This window comes from Schistocerca cancellata, chromosome 5 (assembly GCF_023864275.1).
Source record: "Schistocerca cancellata isolate TAMUIC-IGC-003103 chromosome 5, iqSchCanc2.1, whole genome shotgun sequence".
Taxonomy (NCBI): Eukaryota; Metazoa; Arthropoda; class Insecta; order Orthoptera; family Acrididae; genus Schistocerca; species Schistocerca cancellata.
This window is the reverse complement of record NC_064630.1, coordinates 481305006-481327798: the sequence shown is the minus strand read 5'-3', so window position 1 is coordinate 481327798 and position 22793 is coordinate 481305006. Positions and strand designations below refer to the sequence as shown.

General features: G+C 45.8%; 1 protein-coding gene across 2 annotated transcripts in view; it reads right to left on the bottom strand.

The window, feature by feature from the left end:
• Window positions 1–1337: 1337 nt before the first annotated feature.
• The window catches only part of LOC126188224 (uncharacterized transporter slc-17.2-like), a 447637-nt gene continuing 426181 nt past the window's right edge, over window positions 1338–22793 (bottom strand). For both annotated transcript variants that reach the window (XM_049929775.1, XM_049929776.1), the window contains 3 exons: window positions 18662–18794; window positions 8271–8515; window positions 1338–2175 (listed from right to left, as the gene is read on the bottom strand). In XM_049929775.1, the coding sequence (XP_049785732.1) occupies window positions 1936–2175; window positions 8271–8515; window positions 18662–18794 (618 nt within the window). In that variant the 3' untranslated portion in view covers window positions 1338–1935. The remainder of the gene's footprint in view (window positions 2176–8270; window positions 8516–18661; window positions 18795–22793) is intronic.

The following is a 22793-nucleotide window of genomic DNA, read 5'->3' as shown; positions in this document are numbered from 1 at the left end:
GAGGGAATGCAACTTCATACTGGCAAGAAGGATCATGCTACCAATATTTTTGTTAATTAGATTCGATTTTGCAATAACTGAAATAGCATGATATACCTTATTTGATAATTTGACTGAATTCTGTAATAAATGGAATACTAGATTGGTGTATAGGTTCGTAGCGTTTTTATTTTACATCTGGGTGTTCCGGTTAGTTATCGATTGTCAGATTTTCGTTTTTGGAGTTCAGTGTTGTAATTTGAGTTTACATATTGTCATGCTAGCTGTGGACGCTAGAAAACAAGTGGAGATCTCTCTATTGAACTCAAACGGAAGAATAGTCTGAGTTCAATAGAGGGATGACAGCAGCAGACGCAGCCAAATATATTTGCGCCGTGTGTGGGAATAATGCCTTTGGACAGAGCACGGCAAGAAAATTGTTTTCTGGTTCTAAGGAGTATTGTTTTGACATTCGCGACTCTTCTCGTTCAGGAAAACCTTCAGGGTTTGACGGAGATAGTTTAAACAATGATCCACGTCAGTGTACTCGAGAACTGGCGTCGGAGCCGGCCGCGGTGGCCGAGCGGCTGTAAGCGCGTCAGTCCGGAACCGCGCGACTGTTACGGTCGCAGGCTCGAATCCTGCCTTGGGCATGGATGTTTGTGATGCCCTTAGGTTAGTTCGGTTTAAGTAGTTCTAAGTTCTAGGGACCGATGAGCTCAGATGTTAAGTCCCACAGTGCTCGGAGCCATTTTTTTTTTTTTGTCCTGGTTCCTTGACTCTTACAAACAGGAAGGAATCTTAGGAAACAAACACAGTTCATTACTGCACAGAGTGGAGACATGCTGACCTTTCAATAACGTTGCGGTATTTGCCGCCATCCGGTCGACCGCACTTTTCAAATACGCACGCCGACAGTCACGCCACCGCGTTTTCTACAGCGGCCACTTCGGGATGAGGACGCTGCCACGAACGATTTCGCCGTTGCGATTTATATGCAAGCAACCACTGGCGGAAATACTTAAGTTCAAACGTCGACGCACAGAGCCATATTGTGTGTGTTTGCCGCTTCAAAAGATTTATAGGCATACATTGCGTAGGGCTCGCCACCTACGGGATAGTCATTATGTTGAAGACGGAATTCTAAACCTTTGCATCTGTATGCATTTCAACGCTCAGATTTACTGTTAGCAACGACGCTGCATCGACAACTAACAAGGTTTACTCAGATGTAGAATAAATTAATATCTGAATTCTCTGCCCACGAACCGCTTCTGTTTCTCGGTCCTGTACCTACTAATGAACCACAAAGCATGTGAGGGAAGTTACAACAAACACAATGTAAATGATAGAGGAAAGAATAGCAAACGTTTATTACGCTACAAAATAATAGTTATAAGAAATATTTGCAGAGTTCATTGATGCCACAATGTGCATGTTTTATTGTGAATGTTTGGTCAGCACTACAAGCTGTACTGCTGCACCCTCCTGTCCTAGTTCTTCTTCTCTCAACTGGTAAGCTCATCCTTTTGAGCACTGTAACGTAAGGAAGATGGGTACTCCTACACTACAACCTCCAGTTATAAAGTCAGGAAAGCCTATGTTTCCTGCAATAAAATCTTCCAGGTCAAAACTTCAGTTCTGTTTACTACTGCTCGTGACGCACTTTTAAATGCAAACTTCAGTTTTAACGCATAGCAATCACTTTATTAAAATTATCACGAACAGATCTCTACAGTCCTGACACGTCACTCCACACGCTCGACGAAGACAGTCCCTCTTTGTGGTAGGACGGAAACGCTCTCTAGTTTAGAGTTCCAGGAATACCACAAATCACAGTGTGTCCCATTTTACCAATTCTCGTACATTTTTTCAGGTTTTAATGGATGTATTCAACATCGTGGGCGGAATACTATCTGACGCAAGACGACGAACGGTGCCGGTTGAAGAATCCGCTCACAGCAGCTTGGTGGTGGTGGGCTGCTGCGGGATGCCGTTGCTGTTGACGTCAGTGCGGGGGTGGGGCGCCTTCTCCGGCAGCTGCAGAGGCTCCATCTCGATGTCGGGCGGGCTCTTGGCGTCGCCCGGCGCCCACGGCTGCTGTTCTGAGCTGCCCAGCACCAGGTACACGGCTGCGCCCACCACGTAGAACGCCGCCGTCACGTACAGCACCACAGTCCACTCCTCGCGCGTACCCTGTGCGACACAAAAGTACCTGTCACACACATACAATTTTTGTCACAGAAGCTCACCGTATGGCACATCATCAGATCTGAGTATGATCCTGACGGTGTCTAACTTGTTAAGTGTAGGTCCACATCCTTGTCCTTATCCTTCTCCCTCCTCTCTCTTTGTCTGTCTCCTACTTGCCACCTATGTCTCTCCATCTCATCCTCCCTCCTCTTTCTGCTCAGCCACGACTGTCTGCATTTATACTCCCTACAATGAACTCTTTCGCTCAACATACCAGTCGCACAGGCAGCCTAGGTATCGCCGTTACGAAAGCCTTTTTACCCCTTCCCTATGGGAGCTAAGTGGTACTTACTCCCACTGTACTTCTTCGCAGTGGTGTGTGCACCAAATATGGTTGATTCATAAGAATGGAAAACCAAGAATGAAGTACGGTTAGGAGGTTACCTGTACGTTTAAATGTGAACATATAAGAAGCAATGACGTAAATAAAAGAAAGGTTCAAAAGTTGGATAAAATGTATCCGGACACCTGGCTGGAAATAACTTAAAAGTTCGTCGCGCCATCCATTGGTAATGCTGGAATTAACTATGGCGCTGGCCCACCCTTAGCCTTGATGACAGCTTCCACTCAGGCAGGCATACATTCAATCAGGTGCTGGAAGGTTTCTTGGGGAATAGCAGCCCATTCTTCACGGAGTGCTGCACTGAGGAGAGCTATCGATGTTGGTCGGTGAGGCCCGGCACGAAATCGAGGTTTCAAAACATCCCAAAGATGTTCTGTAGGATTCAGGTCAGGACTCTGTGCAAGCCAGTCCATTACAGGCCGTCCATTATTAACAGGTGCTCGATCGTGTTGAGATGCAATCACCATCCCCAAATTGTTCTTCAACAGTGGGAAGCAAAAAGGTGCTTAAAACATCAATGTAGACCTGTGCTGCGACAGTGGCACGCGAAACAACAAGGAGTGCAAGCCCCCTCCGTGAAAAATACGACCACACCATAACACCACCGCCTCCGAATTTTATTGTTGGCACTACACTCGATGGCAGATCACATTCACCGGGCATTCGCCATACCCACACCCTGCCATCGGATCGTCACATTTTGTGCCGTGATTCGTCACTCCACACAACCTTTTTCCACTGTTCAATCATCCAATGTTTACGCTCCTTAGGCCAAGCGAGGCGTCGTTTGGTATTTACCGGCGTGATGTGTGGCTTATGAGCAGCCACTCGATCATGAAATCCAAGTTTTCTCAACTCCCGCCTAATTGTCTTAGTACTCGCAATGGATCTTGACGCAGTCTGGAATTCCTGTGTGACGGTCTGGATAGATGTCTGCCTATTACACGTTGCGACCCTCTTCAACTGTCGGCGGTCTCTGTCAGTCAACAGATGAGGTCGGCCTGTACACTTTTGTGCTGTACGTGTCCTTTCACGTTTCCACTTCACTATCACATCGGAAACAGTTGACCTAGGAGTGTGTAAATCTCGCGTACGGACGTATGACACAAGTGACACAGAATCACCTGACCACGTTCGAGGTCCGTGAGTTCAGTGGAGCGCCCCCTTCTGCTGAGGTCGCTGATATGGAGTACCTGGCCGTAGATGGCAGCACATTGCACCTAATATGAAAAAGGTATGTTTTGGGGGTGTTGATAGTGTTCGAATACTTTTGATCAAATATATGAGCTTCTCAAATAACTTAATCAGAATGACACGGTAGTTCCTTTGGAAGGACATGGCAAACCTCCTCCTCAATCTCTACCACATCCCAGTTTTCATTTCATCTTCTTCCGTCTCTAATTGCCTTGTCAGGTGTTTCCACATCATAATCGTACACAGATCACCCGTAACCACAAAACTGTGACCTACTAGTAGTTACTAACGGGGCTTTTACTTACTGAAGAAGTTCCCAAGCTTGACAGTGGCTGATGTCTACAGCCAAGAATGCCGTCAATCTACAGAGGAGACTGCCTGCATATCAGTTGTGTGCCGCACCTATAATATTGCTCAGATGTTTGGGACTCGTATCAGTGCTAACCAAAACTAATAGGGAATACTGAACGTGTATAAGGGCGGCACGAAGGATCTCAGGTAGATGTTGGAGTAGAAGTTATTTCCAAACATTTAGGAGACAACATATACCATTATGAGAAAGTCACTTGCCCTTAAGGTACCTTTTTTTTAATCATCAGTTTTTTTTACTGGTTTGATAAAGCCCACCACAAATACCTCTGCTGTGTCAACCTTTTAATCTCAGAGTAGCACTTTCAACCTACGTCCTCGGTTACATACTGGATGTATTTACGTATATTCCTCTCATCGTCTATTATCAATCCACCTACTTTTCAAAATTCTTCTGCGCCGTCCACTTTGCTTAACCACCTTTGTCTGCGTGTGCAATGCAGCCGGTGGCTGCTGCAGCTCATCTGGCTGGCTCTGTGTTGTGCTGATTTGCTGGTAAGCCTTCTGCATCTCGCCTCGACGGTGTTTCGCTTTTGGGTCAGCATCTCGCTTTTGCACGTTGATTATAGGAGCGTCCTTGTTACATGGCACACATGTCTTTACATACATTGACTATGCGTTCTACGGACGTAATGGTTTTGCTGTGACGGTTGAGCCTTCCACATTCTCCGTCATGTTGTATACTATGGTTTGGCACTGAGCACTATGGGACTTAACATCTGAGGTCATCAGTCCCCTAGACTTAGAACTACTTAAACCTAACTAACCTAAGGACAGCACACACATCCATGCCCGAGGCGGGATTGGAACCCGCGACCGTAGCAGCAGCACGGTTCCGGACTGAAGCGCCTAGAACCGCTCGGCCACAACGGCCGGCATACCATTGTTTAGTGTTTGTTACCAGTACCGGTGTGGCCGAGCGGTTCTAGGCGCTTCAGTCTGGAACCGAGCGACCGCTACGATCGCAGGTTCGAATCCTGCCTCGGGCATGGATGTGTGTGATGTCCTTAGGTTAGTTAGGTCTAAGTAGTTCTAGGAGACTGTTGACCTCAGATGTTGAGTTCCATAGTGCTCAGAGTCATTTGAACCATTTTGTTACCAGTAGGTTTGAACAACACGTAAGTGTTACGGAGATGCTTCATGAGTAGAAATGGGAATCCCTGGAGGGAACGCGACCTTCTTTTCGAGAGGTACTACTGAGAAAATTTAGAGTACCGGCATATGAAGATGAGTGCCAAACGCTTCTACTGCCGTCAACATACATTGCGCGTAAGGACCATGAAGAAAAGATACGAGAAATTAGGGTTCAATCGGAGGCATACAGACAATCGTTTTTCCCTCGCTCTATTTGCGAGTGGAGTAGAAATGACTAGTAGTGGTACATGATAACTCCCGCCACGTACCGTACGGTGGATTACGAAGTACCAGTGTAGATGTGAGCACACTTGTGTTTTTATCTATTCTCATAATTACTCGGTTATGGCTATGGTTTTGTTCTCGTAAATAGGTGTTCGATCACTATCATTGTTTATTTGTCGGTGTTTAGATGTGAAAATGTTTTCCTTCGGCCAATTTTTAATTCATTAACTATCCACCTTAAGGAACGATGTTGGTCCTTCTACATTCTTCTCCATGATGTTTACTATTTTTGATTGTTTGTAAGAACTCTTGTGTTTTTACCTATTCTCATAACTAAGTGCTTGTGGCTCTGGTATTTCTTTGATGTATAGGGATTCAGTCACTGTCAGTTATTTATTCCTTGTTGTTTATATATGCACCTGATGATGTGCCAATAAGCCACGAAACCTTAGTATAGCTGTCTGCAGGTTTCTTGCCATAAAAAATACACTTATTCTTTTGAGCACTCGCGAAAGTTAGTCCGTAAGTCCGTAGTGTAATCTACGAAGCCAACAGCTTGCAATCCCTCTAAGCGACATAATTCGACATATCGACATCTACATATATATTCCACAAGCCGAGGAGTGATGCATGCCGAAGAGTTATTGTTTTTCCTATTCCACTCGGAAATAGTCATTTCCTTTCCTATTATACTCGCAAATAGAGTGAGGTAAAACGGCTGTCTATACACCTCTGTACGAGCCATAATTTCTCTTATCTTCGTAGACCCTACGCGAAATGTACATTGATGACAGAAGAAACGTTCTTCACTCAGCTTACTTTCCATTACCGGTCATTTTCGTAGATGCACATGTATTGATGAGCAGTGTAGAAAGGCTGCAGCCATGTCGAACTCCTAATATTTTCTGTTATTCTCTCATTATCCCCACTTATTTACATTGTTATATTGTTAGAGACCTTTCGTAACTACGTGTATAAGATGTATTAGTACAACAGTCTAGCTCTTCTTCTTAATATCTCCTACAATAATGGTTTATTTACTTTATCGAAGGCCTTCAAATACAGGGTGTATCAAAAAGAATCATCCGGTTTAAAAAAAATCATAACTATTACGTTATTTTAGATATGTGGATGAACCACTTACTGTTGGAAAGAGAAAATTCTAGAGTTACATGGGTCCCGCTAGGCAGCAGTAGTGTGCACCTATTTCAGTTCTAGTAAAAATAGTGTCCGGGCAACAGAAAGAGTTTTGTGTTGTACGTTTTGCGCAGTGCAGCTCAGTAGTAACTGTTCAGCGTGACTTTCGTACTAGGTATGGTGTGGATCCTCCTACAGCACAGAGCATTAGATGACGCGCACGAACAATTCCTAGAAAGAGATTGTTTGTGTAAAGGCGGGCCATCCCCGAGTGGCTGACACAGACGTCGAACGCATCCGCCATAGTTTCACAAGCAGCCTGCAGAGATCCGTTCGCCGTGCAGCTCGACAACTCAGCGTGCCCCCGATGTCCGTCTGGCATGTGTTACGTCGCCCTTTACACATGAAACCATACAAAATTCAGCTACTGCAAGTGAATCGTGGAGGCGAAATACAACGTGTCGAGTTCTGCAATTTCGTTCTTGGCAAGTTGGAGGATGGCAGTTTTGTTCCACGCTTAGTGTTTAGTGACGAGGCAACATTCGATTTAAATGGAAAGGTGAACCGTCATAATGTGAGACTATGGGGTACGGAACAACCACATGAAGTTGTACAACATGAGAGGGACTCTCCGAAATTTAATGTGTTTTGTGAAGTTTCACGGGGAAAGGTGTATGCCGAGAGCACTGTTACAGGAAGCACATATCTCGATATGCTTCATAACTTTCTTTTTCCACAGTTGGAGACTCATTCGAACGACTTCATTTACCTTAAGTGAACAATGGACTGGTCGCACTGGACCAAATGATTCAGCCTTACATTACTGACCTCAAAGGTCACCAGGCCTGCCTGTATGTGAGTAAATATCATGGGGGTTTATAAAAAAACTCTGTTTGTGCGCCTCCGTTACCAACGACAATGAATGAATTGTACTCACAAATATAGTGGGGGAAAACGGCTGTCTATACACCTTTGTACGAGCCATAATTTCTCTTAACTTCGTGGTCCCCGCGCGAAATGTGCATTGGTGACGGTAGAAACGTTCTTCACTCGGCTTACTTTCCATTACCGGTCCTTTTCGTAGATGCACATGTATTGATCAGCAGTGGAGGAAGGCTGCAACCATGTCGAATTCGTAATATTCGCATAACATCGCATAAGAGCAGCTGTAGAAGCTGTAACTCAAGACATGCTCGCTGCAGTGTGGGATCAATTTGAATACCGCATTGACATATGCCGTGCATCTCAAGGAGGACATATTGAATACCTATGAAAAGGTATATAAAAAAAGCTTTTTGAGTTTGTCGTTCAGCAAAAAACAAAATTCATTGTATATGTTTATTAGTTCCACCAATACAGACTCGCCAAATTGGATGATTCTTTTTGATACGCCCTGTAATTTGTGAAAAGGATCTGTCTTCGTTTATTGTATTCCTTGTGTTTTTCTGTAACGATACATTACAATTTAAATTAGTACAATTAAAAATAAAATACAACCATGGAGAAAGAGCCAAGTTACTCGACAGGATAGGATAGGAAACTATTAGGCTTTTCATCTCTGGTGTGATGTGGCTGGTAACTGGGACGGAGGTACGATCAGCGGCAGAGTTGTGGACGGCGGCAGCCGGGTACTCACGTTGGTGGTGAGGTAGCCGACCATGGTGGGTGCGAGCACGCCGGGCAGGTTGCCGAGCGCGTTGGCGGCGCCGGTGAGGGTGCCGGCGAGCCGGGGCGCCAGGTCGAGGAAGGAGAGCACGTAGCCGCCCGTGAAGGCGAGGTCGGTGACCGCCTGGCCCGCCGTCAGCACCAGCACCGCCCAGAACTGCTGCTGGCACGACAGCGACGCCACGCCCACCAGGCTCGCCGCCGCCCCCAGCGTGCCTGGCACACAGGTACAGCCCCACCTCTCGCTCAGCACACAGCTCTCAAACCCACACATTTGGCGTAAAGAAAAAGAAAACTTAATCACTGAGTGCTCAAAATTTCCTTGATGAAGCACCCTTGTCATATTGATACTGTACCGGTACCCTTATCTGCTGGACCCAAGATCACAGGTGGCACTGGAAAGGAGTGAACTTTTGGCACTGAAATCTGGGATCGCAGGACAGAGCGGATCAGGTTATGGTTGTGGAAAGTGGCCAAGATCAGTTACTGTTAGTTGCAAAAAACACACAAACTTTATTTTTCTAAAAACACTTAATCACACATGCCCTTAAAAGGATTCAAAAATAATACGGCTGAAAGCCCAAACACAAGTTATTAAAAATTGCTTTAAGGAATACATGCGGCTGAAGGCCTTACTTCAAAAAATTTTTTTACGTAAATACTCGGCTGAAGGCCACACACTAGACATAGAAGAACTGAGGCTTAAGGCCTGGGTAACAAGAATTTCCAATAGAGAAGAAAATTTAAAAGGTTTTAAACAAGTGAATTTTCAGTTTTAATTTAAGATGGCTGAAGGCCTTATCTTAAAAATATTTGACATCAAAGCTCGGCTGAGGGCCACATACTAAAAATAGAACAACTGAAGACTTAAAGCCTCGATAACAAAGATTTCCAGTAGAGCAAAATTCCCCTTATTTTCTCTTTTTTTTAAAAAAAAATAGTTCAAACAAAAATCTTCAAAGTTTTAACTTAAAACAGCTGAAGGTCTTATTTTGAAATTAAAACAAACTAAATTAATAGGTGGCTGAAGGCCTCACACAGTACTTGAAACGAAATCACAATCTAAAACTAACAGAACAGTGGTGCTCAGAAGTGCTCCAAGGGTCGGCCTGGGGAGGAAACTCCGACACAAGTTTACGTGAGACAGAAAGTCAAGCACAATACTAAATAATCGTATCGCAACACGACCTAGGCACAGCTTAAGAACCAACCAACAACCTAATCGATTTCCTTCCACCCGACCAACGGCACAACAACTGAAAATATCAGCGAAGACAAAGATACCAGCAGCACTATGTCTTGACAAATGGCGTCTGAATACAGTCAAGCCACAATAATCACTCAAAAAAAAAAAATTAACACCACCAAGGCGGTCGAACTACAGGCCATCCCAGACAGTATTAACACAGCAAGGAAAACACACTGCCAGACAACTGTGCTAACGACAAGGGCAGGGCCGGCCGAAGTGGCCGTGCGGTTAAAGGCGCTGCAGTCTGGAACCGCAAGACCGCTACGGTCGCAGGTTCGAATCCTGCCTCGGGCATGGATGTTTGTGATGTTCTTAGGTTGGTTAGGTTTAACTAGTTCTAAGTTCTAGGGGACTAATGACCTCAGAAGTTGAGTCCCATAGTGCTCAGAGCCATTTGACAAGGGCAGGTAACCTCAACATTAACGGCCGCAAGGCAGAAGATACCGCTGGTGCAACTCAACAATAAGTTGCAATCATTTCGATAGTTAAACACCATACAGGAAGGCGGCTGCAAAATTTTGCCGACTCCAGCACACCATACGTTGCTGCTTGCAGGAACGGCCCAGGAACGAACAACTGGCAATGAACAAAGACATGTCACAGCAGTTGAAGTTTCGTAACAAGTTAACTGATTACTCCAGTATCCAGGTTCAGTGAGCGACGAACTTTGCAGCTCTCACAGCTAGTGGCTCACAAATCCGCCCGCATGCGCACGCCGCCAGCGGCCCCAGCCTGACCTCACGCCGCGGAGACTTCCTCGCTGCTCTGTCACAACCGATCGAGTGCCTACTCCAGTATGTAGACAGCATTCATAACCGCTCAGTGGAAATCAAAGAAGCTACACACAGTTCCAAATAAACACTTACACCAAGAACTCCAACAATCCTAAAACCAGTCACTGTGGAACAACAAGGAGGAATCACAAGTCGACACACACAGAGTTTCCATAAGCGGTCGTCCGATGGTACAACTGACTGAACGACCAACCAAGGTCGTCCCCGCTCAAGTTATGTGTGTCGGCAACGGTCGGGCGAGTCATGGCTGTCCGGACCTCACTGCAGCTCCATCCCGACTCCCCTGATGTCTGTTCGGAACTCGGAGACACGGCGACCCAGGCACATTGGCTCGGATCGAACCATGCAGAGAAACACTTGCCCATTGGCCACCAGACATCTCTGCACAAGGAAGGAACCGACCCACGTCCGCCAATATAACCAACTGACGAGACCCAGAAACGGTGCTGCTGCTCCTTTTATGACTTCCTCACTGTGAGGAGGTTCGAGTGGAAGTTTGTGGCCTGTTGGCCTTCACTCCCCTGGGAATCTTGTAGAGCCTTCTGTCTGTACTGTTGGTTGGATCTGTACTGGCAAGGAGTGCCGGTGACCTATTTCTTGAATTTGTCGATATGACGATTTTTCTTCTTCTTCTTGCTTGTTGCTGAGAGCTCTCCCTCGGTTGGGATACTGTGCGTAATGTATCCTGCTTTATCATATTCTCTGTTGACCAGAGCGATGATGATACAGCGCATTTGCCACTCTGTGAAGATAGGGTAGGAGTCAATCAGATTGAAATCCTCCCTAGAAAGACCAAGAAGGCCTTCTGGATACCCAAGTGGGCGATGTGGGAGTGGAGGTTTAGGATGGTTAGGTGGAACGAAAGGATAAGGGTTGTCGTGATGGGGGTATGTACCATCGCGAAGCGAGTCAGCGATCTTCTTCGCTACAGCGCTTGCGCTGTACATGTCTGGAAGCGGGAGGAATGGGACTTCTTCCCACTCTTCTTCTTGTGCAGCTGCTTCGGTGTCCTTGCTCTTGTGCTGTGTCGCCTCCCCTTCGGCAGGCTCGTCGGTCTGCGTGGCCACCGTCGCAAACTCCTTCTCCCGTGGAGGAGTCGTCTGGGTGGCGGTGTCCTCTGTTGGGGCGGAGACTTCTTTGGCTGAGCGAAGCTCCTGCGTCAGCACAGCAATCTGACGCCGAGCCTCGCCCAGTTCCGCCAGCATGGCCGCCCTCTCTTCCGCCATGGCGGATTTGAAGGCGGACATGGCTTCTTATACGGCGTCGTTAAGGCGCCTGGTGACGACGTCTTCCGTACGAGTGACCACCTCTTCGTGTGTGGTGGTCAGTTGCTTCTGCGTCTTCTTCTCCGGCCCGCGCCAGTTTCTTCTGTAGGCGCAGGAACGGGCGTTGGCCGCATGTGCGCCGCCGCAGTTGGCGCAGGTACAGGGGGTGTCCTTCTGCTTTTTGCAGTCGCGTGTGTCGTGTGCTTGCGCACACTTCAAGCACGCAACTGCGCCGCTGCAGTGCTTGGCGACGTGGCCAAGCTTTTGGCAGCGAAAGCACTGCGCTGCAGTCTTCCTCTTCTTCTTGCCGGAGGTCCCTGCTATCGTGAGCAGCAACTCCGCCAAGGCAGCAGCTTTGCGTCCCCTCCCGCGTCCAGGCATCTCCAGTAGCAACAGCGACAATCAGCTATGCGTACCTCACCGCAGCGTGAGCGGGAATCGGCCCAGAAACGGTCAAAAGACCAAATACACGTCGCCTGAAGAGATGACCGACCGAACGAACAACCAGTGGTCGTTCCAGCTCCAGTCTCCTTCCGTCGGAGAGTACATGCGTGTCGCCAGCGGTCGGTGAGTACTGGCTGTCCGCACCTCACTGGCGCTCTGTCCCAACAGAACTCCGACAGAGGACGACCCGGAAATACTAGCGGTCGCTCCAGAGATAGTACGACAGTGCACTTATCGATAAGCGCCGCTGCTACCACTCACAGGCAAGCAAACCAGAAACTTAGTGACGCCAGTAAATCGAATAAGAAACGAGGCGACAGTACCGTAAAGACGGGATGTCAAGCAATAAACGGCACGAACACGAGCCGCGCTGGGCTCAGGCACCAGCAGAAAAGACGCAATTTTACTGCGTGATCCGCTGTAACGGTGAACATGTACAAGTCGGGAGACGCGGCCCCTGTTGACGCGAATAGGAGCATAAAGTAATTATTCTACGATCTAATATTATGCAAGATGTAATAATATACACTGATAAGCCAAAACATTATGACCACTGCCTACCGCCGCGTTGGATGCCGCCTGGTGGCGTTGCGGACACGTGACGCGGTAACAAAAGCATGTAAGCGGAGCAGACAGGGGCAGGGTAACACCCTAGCGAAGATATGGGCAGCAAATGGGGAAATCCATTGAGATAAGTGAACTTGACCAGGGTAGATTATTATTATGCAGGGCGTGTGAACGTGTATCTCCAAAACGACGAAACTGGTCTAATGTTCACGTTCTACTACTGTCATTAGCATCTACGGAAACAGTTAGGAGGACAGTGACACTACCGCTTGGTGCGTAACGGTTGGACGTCCATGACTCTTCACAGAACGTGGGGTTCGGAGGCTTGTCTGCTCTGTAAAGTAGGATAGAGTGTGATCTGTGACATCTCTGCCGAAAGAGCACAATGATCGTGCACGCACAGGTACTTCGGAGCACACCGTTCCTGGTACATTGTCGAACATGGAGCTCGGAAGCAGACCGTCTCTGTATTCACATGCTAACGCAACGACATTGTTAATTACGATTGCACTGGGCACGGAACCATTGAGATTCGACCATCGATCAAGGGAAACGTGGCGGCTCCTCGGGTGAATCACATTTTTGCTACACTAGGTCGATGATCGTCTCCACAAACGCCATCATCGAGGTGCAGCCTGCCGCAGACACATGCTGGTGGGAGCAGTGTTATGGTATGGGAGACATTCTCCTGCCCTTGCACGGGAACTGTGGCAGTAATCGAAGAAACACTGACAGCTGTGAACCACCTGCATTCCTTCATACTTGATGCCTTCTCCAACGGCGATATAATCTTTCAGCAGTATAATTTTCCTTGTCTCGGAGCCAGAACTATGCTACGGTGGTTAAAGTGAATTCATGCTAATGCCGAGGCGAGCAAATTCACCTGATGTAAACCCTGTGGATCCCACCTGTGTCTCTTTCGGGTGCCACCACCACGTACGCAAATCAGCGGCCTATTATTTACGCATATTGCAGGACCTGTCATAGATATCTAATACAACATACCTCCACAAACCTACCAACAAACTATGGGATCCTGATACACGGAATCAATGATGTATTTCGTTCCAAAGACGGACAAAGAATCTGTCCTAAATCACGAAATCAGTGATGTATTTCGTTCCAAAGACGGACAATGAATCTGTAAAGCAGGTGGTCCTAATGTTTTGGCCTACCAGAGTTCACTGCCGTGCAAAATTTAACGGTGAAACCAGCTTTCACATAATGTGTCACTGGCTAGTAACAAAGCTCGATAGAACTTGGATCATATATAGAAGGAAATGGTACAGTATATTACAAAAGCTTAGTGAGACAAAAACGCAAGGAGACGAACAGAAATGAGAGTGTTATCCAAAGACAATAGTTACGCTGAAGTCTTCTTTCACTTGCATGTCAGGATGAACATATAGTGAAGTTTCCGTGATACCTGATGACACGCTGGACATTACATCAGTAAAAGTTGGAACATCGTTCTTAATAAAGTGTGCGATTACCACGGACGACAATGCATGCTCTGCAACGTTCAGAGGCTGCCAAGGAGTTCTTGCGGAACGTCGTTCCACTCCTCCACCAGTGTCGTCGACGACAACTGGATGGCCGTTGGTGCATGTGGCCGTGTACCGTGCACTGCACCGACAAATTTTGTAAGGGTGTACTCACCAAATTTTAAACACGCTATACTCACCGGTCAACGTCATTATGACACTGTACCCTTTCCCCATTTGCGTCTTTTCAAGTGTGCACTCGGCCCTGAATTCATTTTTGGCACGACGGTGAGCGACGCATCGAACAGAGCAGACGGAGGAGCTTCTTCAACTATACGTTATTCGGCAAACGCCCCTTCACCCCTCCCCCCCCGCCCCCCATCCCCCCAGACTTAAATTCCATCGAGCACATGGGGGTGCGTTGACGGGTCGTGTTGCACCACGTCCACACCCACCAACGACCACCTAGAGGTTGCCAACCAGGCCTTACGCGTGAATGGAACGCCCTACCACAATAACTCCTTACTAACCATGTGACCAGTAATGGCTCACATTGCAGGACATCCATTGCCATCCGTTGTGGTTGAACATCCAATTAAGAATCATTTCCGGCCTGTTGGTATGTCCAAAGGCCCATCATAAATCACGGTGGCTTTACTGTAATTAATTTCTCTGAATGCACCTGTCATTTCTGTTTGTGTCATTGCGTATTTCTTTCGGTTGCCATCTGCACTGTACTATATTGTACTGTATTGTAGCAGTTCTTTCTATGTAAGCTCCAAATTTCATCACGCTTTGTTTCCTGGCAGTAACATATCATGAAAAAGTCACTTTCACCCTCACGTTTTGCGCAGCGAAGTAACACATGATCATAAATTAAGGATAATGCTGATACAACATGGTGAAACAACGCTCTGGTGGGTGGTTTGCGGGATTCAATCACCTCGGGGTATGACCATGCGGTGCATTTGACCTACGGTCGTCGCACGGTGGCGCTGGCAGCAGTCCACATACGCACAGGTTTGTTGGTGCATGTCAGAGTACGGTGCAGCGAGTAAGTGAGCAGACTTTTTCAGACATGCTAATGGTGACTGTATGTTGAAAATGGCTCAAAGAACACATATTGATGATGAGGGGTAGAATACTAGGGCAACTGGAGGCTGGCCAAACACAGCATGTAGTAGCACGGACCCTTCGTGTGCCACAAATGATTCAAATGGATCTAAGCACTATGGGACTTAACATCTGAGGTCATCTGTTCCCTAGACTTAGAACTACTTAAACCTAACTAACCTAAGGGCATCACACACATCCATGCCCGAGGAAGGATTCGGACGTGCGAACGTAGCAACAGCGCAGTTCCGGACTGAAGTGCCTAGAACCGCTCGGTCACAACGGCCGGTCGTGTGCCACAAAGTGTGATCTCAAGATTATGGCAACGATTCCAACAGACAGGAAGCGTGCCCAGGAGCTACAGTACGGGACGTCCACAGTGTACAACACCACAAGAAGACCGATATCTCATCGTCAGTGCCCGCAGACGGTCACGGAGCACTGCAGGTAGCCTTGCTCCGGACCTTACCGCAACCACTGGAACAGTTGTCTCTAGACAGACATTCTATAGACTATTGAACAGACATGTTTCATTCGCCTGGAGACCTCCAAGGTGCATTCCACTGACCCCTGGTCACAGGAGAGCCCGTGAGGCCTGGTATCAAGAACACAGTACGTGATCATTAGAACTGTGGTCCTAGGTTATGTTCACGGACGAAACCAGGTATAGTCTCAACAGTGAGTTTCGTCAGGTTTTCATGTGGCGTGAACCAGGAACCAGATACCAACCCCTTAATGCCCTTCAAAGGGACCTGTATGGAGGTCATGGTTTGATGGTGTGGGGTGGGATTATGATTGGTGCACGTACACCCCTGCATGTCTTTGACAGAGGAACTGCAACAGGTCAGGTGTATCGTGACGTCATTTTGGACCAGTGTGTCCGCCTTTTCAGGGGTGAAGTGGGTCCCACCTTCCTCGTGATGGATGATAACACACGGCCCCACCGAGCTGCCGTCGTGGAGGAGTACCTTGAAACAGAAGATATCAGGGGAATGGAGTGGCTGCCTGTTCTCCAGACCTAAACCCCATCGAGCACGTCTGGGATGCTCGCGGGCGACGTATCGCTGTACGTCTTCAAACCCCTACGACACTTCAGGAGCTCCGACAGGCACTGGTGCAAGAATGGGAGGCTATACCCCAGCAGCTGCTCGACCACCTGATTCAGAGTATGCCAACCCGTTGTGCAGTCTGTGTACGTGTGCATCGTGATCATATCCTATATTGATGTAGGGGTACATGCGCAGGAAACAGTGGCGTTTTGTAGCACATGTGTTTCGGGATGGTTTTCTCAACTTATCACCAATACCGTGGACTTACAGCTCTGTTTCGTGTGAGTTCCCTATGTGCCTATGCTATTAGCGCCAGTTTTGTGTAGTGCCACCTGTGACCCTGTAGTTGCTTACGTGAGGCACTGAAGTGGCGATTCAGTCGGCAGTTATTTTGATACGAGTCCAACTGTTGCAATTTCAGCTGTTAACAATGACGCCAAAACAGCAGTATTGACCCAGACTATGTTTAATGTAGTAGTCTTTAGAGTTGCTATAGTTACTTGCTCATGTTGACGGACTTGCGACGACCTATAAGATTCCAGTCAGGAAATGAGCCCGTTGGCACCACAGGTAGAACAGGCAAACTGAAAGAAGTTGAGTAGGAAAACAGAAGGGGAAGACTCTCCACTAAGGAGAAAAATAAACTGGAAACACCGATTTTCCGAATGACTGAAAAAAAACCAGCATGTCCCCCATTTATAAACTTGTACAACAATAGTTTGCGGACCAATGTTCACAAATACAAATGCGAAATACTGACAACTGAGTGCACACTTCGATTTGAAATCGTGTGAATTATGGCGCTATCAGAGATCCGAGGCTTTGTAGCTATTGCAATTTTTAAATTAATTACGTGACACATTTACTTCTCAAATTTTCGGATGATGCTTTCTAAAAAGCTAAATTTCTCTGAATTGCAATTGCTTGGACGGTATGCTAATGCAGTGCACTACTCACCGGTGTAAACAAAGTACTATTACTATACTAAAATATTTTACATATTTTATGGTAAACAAATTATTATCGTCATATTAAAACATGGCTAATGTTTGGTAGACAGAGACTCTCTTTTCAAAATCTGAAAAGAATTTGCAATAGATATGATAACACTTTAAATAACCAAACAAAACCTTACAAATACAAAATATAAAGTTAAATTTCCTGGAACGCCTTCAAGTCCGAAATTATATAAGGAATTAGAAAATGAGGCAATTTGTCACCACTATTACTATTCAATATCTGTTGGTCCATCATGGCCAGGGGACTTCGGCTGGTAAGTAATATTAATGTCAATAAAATTCACGAACAGCCGTATACTTTAAGATATTTTATTTTATTCTGAAAGCAACCAGTTCCGGCATTTCGTTTTGCCATTTTCAGGCCCCATACGCTTCTATCCAAATAACAGTTGCTTCATACGAAGACGCGACGTTGCTGTCTCGTCTTCGTACGAAGCAATTGTTTATTTGCATAGAAGCTTCTGGGGCTTGAATATGGTAAAATGAAATGCGGAAACTGGTAGTCTTCAGAATAAAATAAAATATCTTAAAGCATACGGCTGTTGGTAAAGTTTATTGACATTGAAAAGTACGTACCAGTCGATGTCACGTTGCCGTAATGAACCAACAGAGATTGAAGTAGTGCTGGAGGGAATTGACACAATGCATTCTCCAGGGCTGTCCGTAAATCGGTAAGAGTACGACGGGATGGAGATCTCCTCTGAACAGCACATTTCAAGACATCCCAGATGCAGTTGCACAACGATTAGAATTCACGATTACCAGTTTTATGGCGTTATACGAAAAGCTCGTTGATTTGAAATAAGCGTATGGGGCCTGAAGATGGCAAAATGAATATGCCGAAACTGTTTGGCTTCAGAATAAAATAAAATACGGCTGTCGGCAAAGTTTATTGACTTTCAAAAGTACGCCAGGCATCAGTCGAATCCGTACCACGTCGTGTTGCGGCACTTCTGCGTTGTCGCAGGGCCCACGATGTTAGGCAGGTGTACATGTATGTGTGTGCGTGCTTATATATGAGTCACAAAAATGTGGCATGTTAAAAGTGGGGGTAACAGAAAGGTGCAATTGAATCCGCTCTTGTGGTAACGATGTTCTTCAGTAAGTAAAACAGACAAGTCTGCTCACAAAAGAGATTACACTCAAATGGAGAGTTAACGAGCGACGTTATACGCACAGTTTGATACGGAATCAAACAAGTTCTTATGTGTAACGGCTACGTGTAATTAACACGTCTCGACAATACCGAATACATACTGTACAAAATTAAACAGCAATTTTTAAAGTCCTAGATTTACAGCCTAGATTTGGCAGGCGCAGAGCACTGCCTGCTTGAGAACAGGGAGTCTACTGCAGCGTGTACGGGGTAGCGACGTACCGACGGTGTGGTTGAGCTTCCTGAGGTTGGTGAGGCTGAGCCCCGTCCTCTTCTGGCAGCCGGTGAACGTCAGCGAGACGATGATGCGCACCACCAGCACTCCCAGGTACGGCAACGCAGACAGCATGCCGTTCTGAAAGCAAGAGAGTGAGCGAGTGAACGCCAGCTCTGTACGTTCTGCAGGCTGACACATGATACCTGCCAGTTAGTCTGTCCGTAGCACATAGCACACAATAGTCATGCGTTTGTACACTTCTCCCATGGAATTCTGAGATAAGTATAATAAAGGACTGAATTGAAAAGGAGAGTCGGTATTTTCATGGCAAAAGCATCTAAGGAGCTTACTGATGTGAGATTCGTAACATTACTCCTTCTCCTCCTTTTCCTCTTCTTTATGACCATCATCTCTTATCTGTTTTATCTTAAATAACCCATTTCATGTAGGGGGAAAAATCATTACAGTAGATCTCGGATGCTCCCCTCTTGGACCGACCATCCCATTACTTTGTTAGGACTTGTCGATGACTCATCGTCCGCAATGTTGATCAGTAGGCTCATAGTTAGATCAGTTTATAATGAAGTAACGTGTTTCTCACTCGATGTATAAGTTTATTGTGTACGCATTTGTTTTCTAATTTATTAACAGTGTTCTTCTCATATATTAATGTGCATAAAACTAAATTATGGCATCAACTACACGTACGCATGTAACAATGTCCTTAGTCTGAAAGTGCTTGAAAGGTTAGGTAAGACGACTGAAGTGATAGCTGGCATAACAACTGTTAAAAACTGTACCAAAATTATGTAAGCTCTTGAAAGTCATACAGTGACGATGATGTGGAAGGACTGAAAATACGAAAGCTTTTGAAGAAGCCTAAAAGAGATTCTAGAGAATGCTTTGTGCGTGTGGTTTGAGCAGGGGAGGAGAAAAGGAACTTCGTTGTCCTGACCAATTATAAAAGGAAAGGAACTGATTTTGCAAGAAAAATTACATGAAAATGAAAACTTTGCAGCGAGTGAAGACTGGTTACATTGCTGGAAAAAATGCCATGCCATTCAAAATGTAATTATTGTGGGCGAGAACTCTCTACTGAGGACGAAAAAAGTGCCACTGAATTTGTTCAGAAATTGATAACTTACATAAAGAGCTTAACCTGATCCCAGATCAAACGTACAACACTGATGTATCTGGACTTCAACTACAAAATGCACCCCAAAAGAATTCTTCGTGCACAGAACCAGTATGCAACAGGTACAAAACTTGCCAAAGACATAATTACTATTGGTCTCTGTAGTACAGCTAATGCCAGTCACAAGATGCCATTGTTTGTCATTGGAAAGGCAAAAAAACCAAAGGCGTTCAAAAACGTTAATATCGCATCACTACCTGTGTATTGCCGTAACCAAACGTCAGCATGGATGGAATGCAACTTCTTTAACGAAAGGTTTTGTGACCAATTTGTCCCTGCCGTTACAAAATATCTAAAAGGAAAAAGAAGACACCTAGATTTGCCTAACACATCTGCAACATTTCCGCTACTGCCTAGAATAGGTGCCAGCAGTAGTGAAACAAGCAGGAGGCGATTCGTACCATGTTATATATGTTGTTTAAGTTGTAAATAACAAATTCTTCATTGATTTACACTTTTTCCTGTATCACCTCGATTGTGGTACTCCACTCTTCGAGCACCAGGATCTCCATTTCTCTTGTGAGCCCCAATTCTTCACAGAGGAAGACTCAGCACTTCATTCTTCGTCGTTAAGCCTTGTTTGACGATATGAAGCGTCTCCCCGACCTAACCTGTCTGTGCCATATGATGGTGGACTGTTGCGGCACGCTTCCACCAACTCAGCATGGATTTCCGAGTTGTTTTCCTTCAAATGGACAAAACCATTTCGTACACGATGCTCCGCTGTACCATTAGGCTGCGTCTTTTTCGACTCCTCTAGTGGTTTGCTACGTTACTGTGGGACAGGAATTCCAGTGGGTAATATTACTGCAGACATGTACATTTAAACAACATAAAAATGTAAATTTAAATGTCGTGTGACTAGGGCCTCTCGTCGGCTAGACCGTTCTCCTGGTGCAAGTCTTTCGATTTAACACCACTTCGGCGACTTGCGCGTCGATGGGGATGAACTGATGATGATTAGGACAACATAACATCCAGTCCCCGAGCGGAGAAAATCTCCGACCCAGCCGGGAATCGAATTCGGCCCCTTAGGATTGACATTGTGTCACGCTGACCACTCAGCTACCGGGGGAGGACAACATAAAAATTATTACATAACTTTTTTTGTCAAAGTGATGGTTAAAAAATTATGACTAACCGTCGGATGTGCGTTGTTTTGTAGAAATTGCTCAGTGTGTTGTAGAGTTAAGGTAATTTTTATACACGCAGCTGACTAAAGTCGTGGAACAGCGATATATACATACATAATTGGCGGTAGTATCGCGTACACAAGGTATAAAAGGGCAGTGCATTGACGGAGCTGTCATTGGTACTCGGGTCATTAATGCGAAAAGGTTTCCGAAGTGACAATGGTGGCACGACTCGAATTAACGGACTTTGAACGCAGAATGGTAGTTGGAGCTAGACGCATGGGACATTTAATTTTAGGAATATTTACGCAGTTAAATAATCAGAGACCCACAGTATCAAGAGTGTAACGAGAATACTAAATTTCAGGCATTTCCTGTCACCATGGACAAAGCAGTGGCCGACGGTCTCATTTAACGACAGAGAGCAGTGACGTTTTCGGAGAGTTGTCAGTGCTAACAGACAAGCAACCCTGCTTGGCATACCCGCATAAATCAACACGGAACGTACGACGAACGTATTCGCTACGAGAGTGCGGAGAAATTTGGCGTTAATTGGTTTATGGCAGCAGAATTTGCTAACAGCACGACAGCACCTGCAGTGCCTCTCCTGGGCTCGTGACCATATCGCTTGGACTCTAGACGACCGAAAACTTTGCCCTGGTCAGATGAGACCCGATTTCAGTTGGTAAGAGCTGACGGTAGGACTCGAATGTGGCGCAGACCCCACAAAGCCATGGACCCAAGTAGTCGACAAGGCACTGTGCAAGCTAGTGGTGGCGCCATAATGGTGTGGGTCGTGTTTGCATGGAATGGACTGGGTCCTCTGGTCCAACTGAAATGATCATTAACTCGAAATGGTTATGTTCGGCTACTTGGAGACCATTTGCAGCCATATGTGGACTTCATGTCCCCAAACAACGATGGAATTATTGTGGATGGCAATGCGCCATGTCATCGGGCCACAACTGTTCATGTTTGGTTTGAAGAACATTATGGATATTTCGAGCGAATGATTTGGCCACCCAGATTGCCCGACATGAATCCAGTCGAATATTTATGGGACATAATCGAGAGGTGAGTTCGTACAAAAAATACTGCACCGAAAACATTTGCAATTATGTACGGCTATCGAAGCAGCATGGCTCAATATTTCAGCAGGGGAGTTCCAACGACTTGCCGAGTCCACGCGAATTAGGTTCGACACAGTGTTTGGAGGTATCCCATGACTTCTGTCACCTCAGTGTATATCTCCACATTTCCAAAAAACTGGCCTTTTTCCCATTTCTAATTCATGTAGATTTATCCGTTTGTTTTCCGTTACCAGCTTAAGAACATTACGTCAGCTTTTACAACGGATCAGACGTCTTACATTCTGCTGTGAATACGAAATTAAGGGCCTATTGTATACATTTGCACATGACAATTAAATACAATATGAAAGAGTAAGTAAACGATTTAAAATCCATAGTTGTGATCCATAGCATGTCAGATTCAACTATCAGCCTACCCGCTCTTTTCTTATTATTGTTAGAAATGCTCTTCATCCACCAAAATAATCCACACACCTTACTGGTTTCTGCTTTGTTGTATTCTGTATTGTACTTCTGCATTACACAAGCCACTTTTGGCCTTATACACACCTAGATAATTCAATTTTTCTAAATGTCTCGTAACTGCTCAATCATTGATGCGAACTTCAAATACAGTGCTGCTATTTACTAACAGATATTCGGTTTTTGTTAAACTCATCCGTAGCAACAATTTGTAACATTCCTGATACAAACATCGTTTCATACACTCAAGATCGTG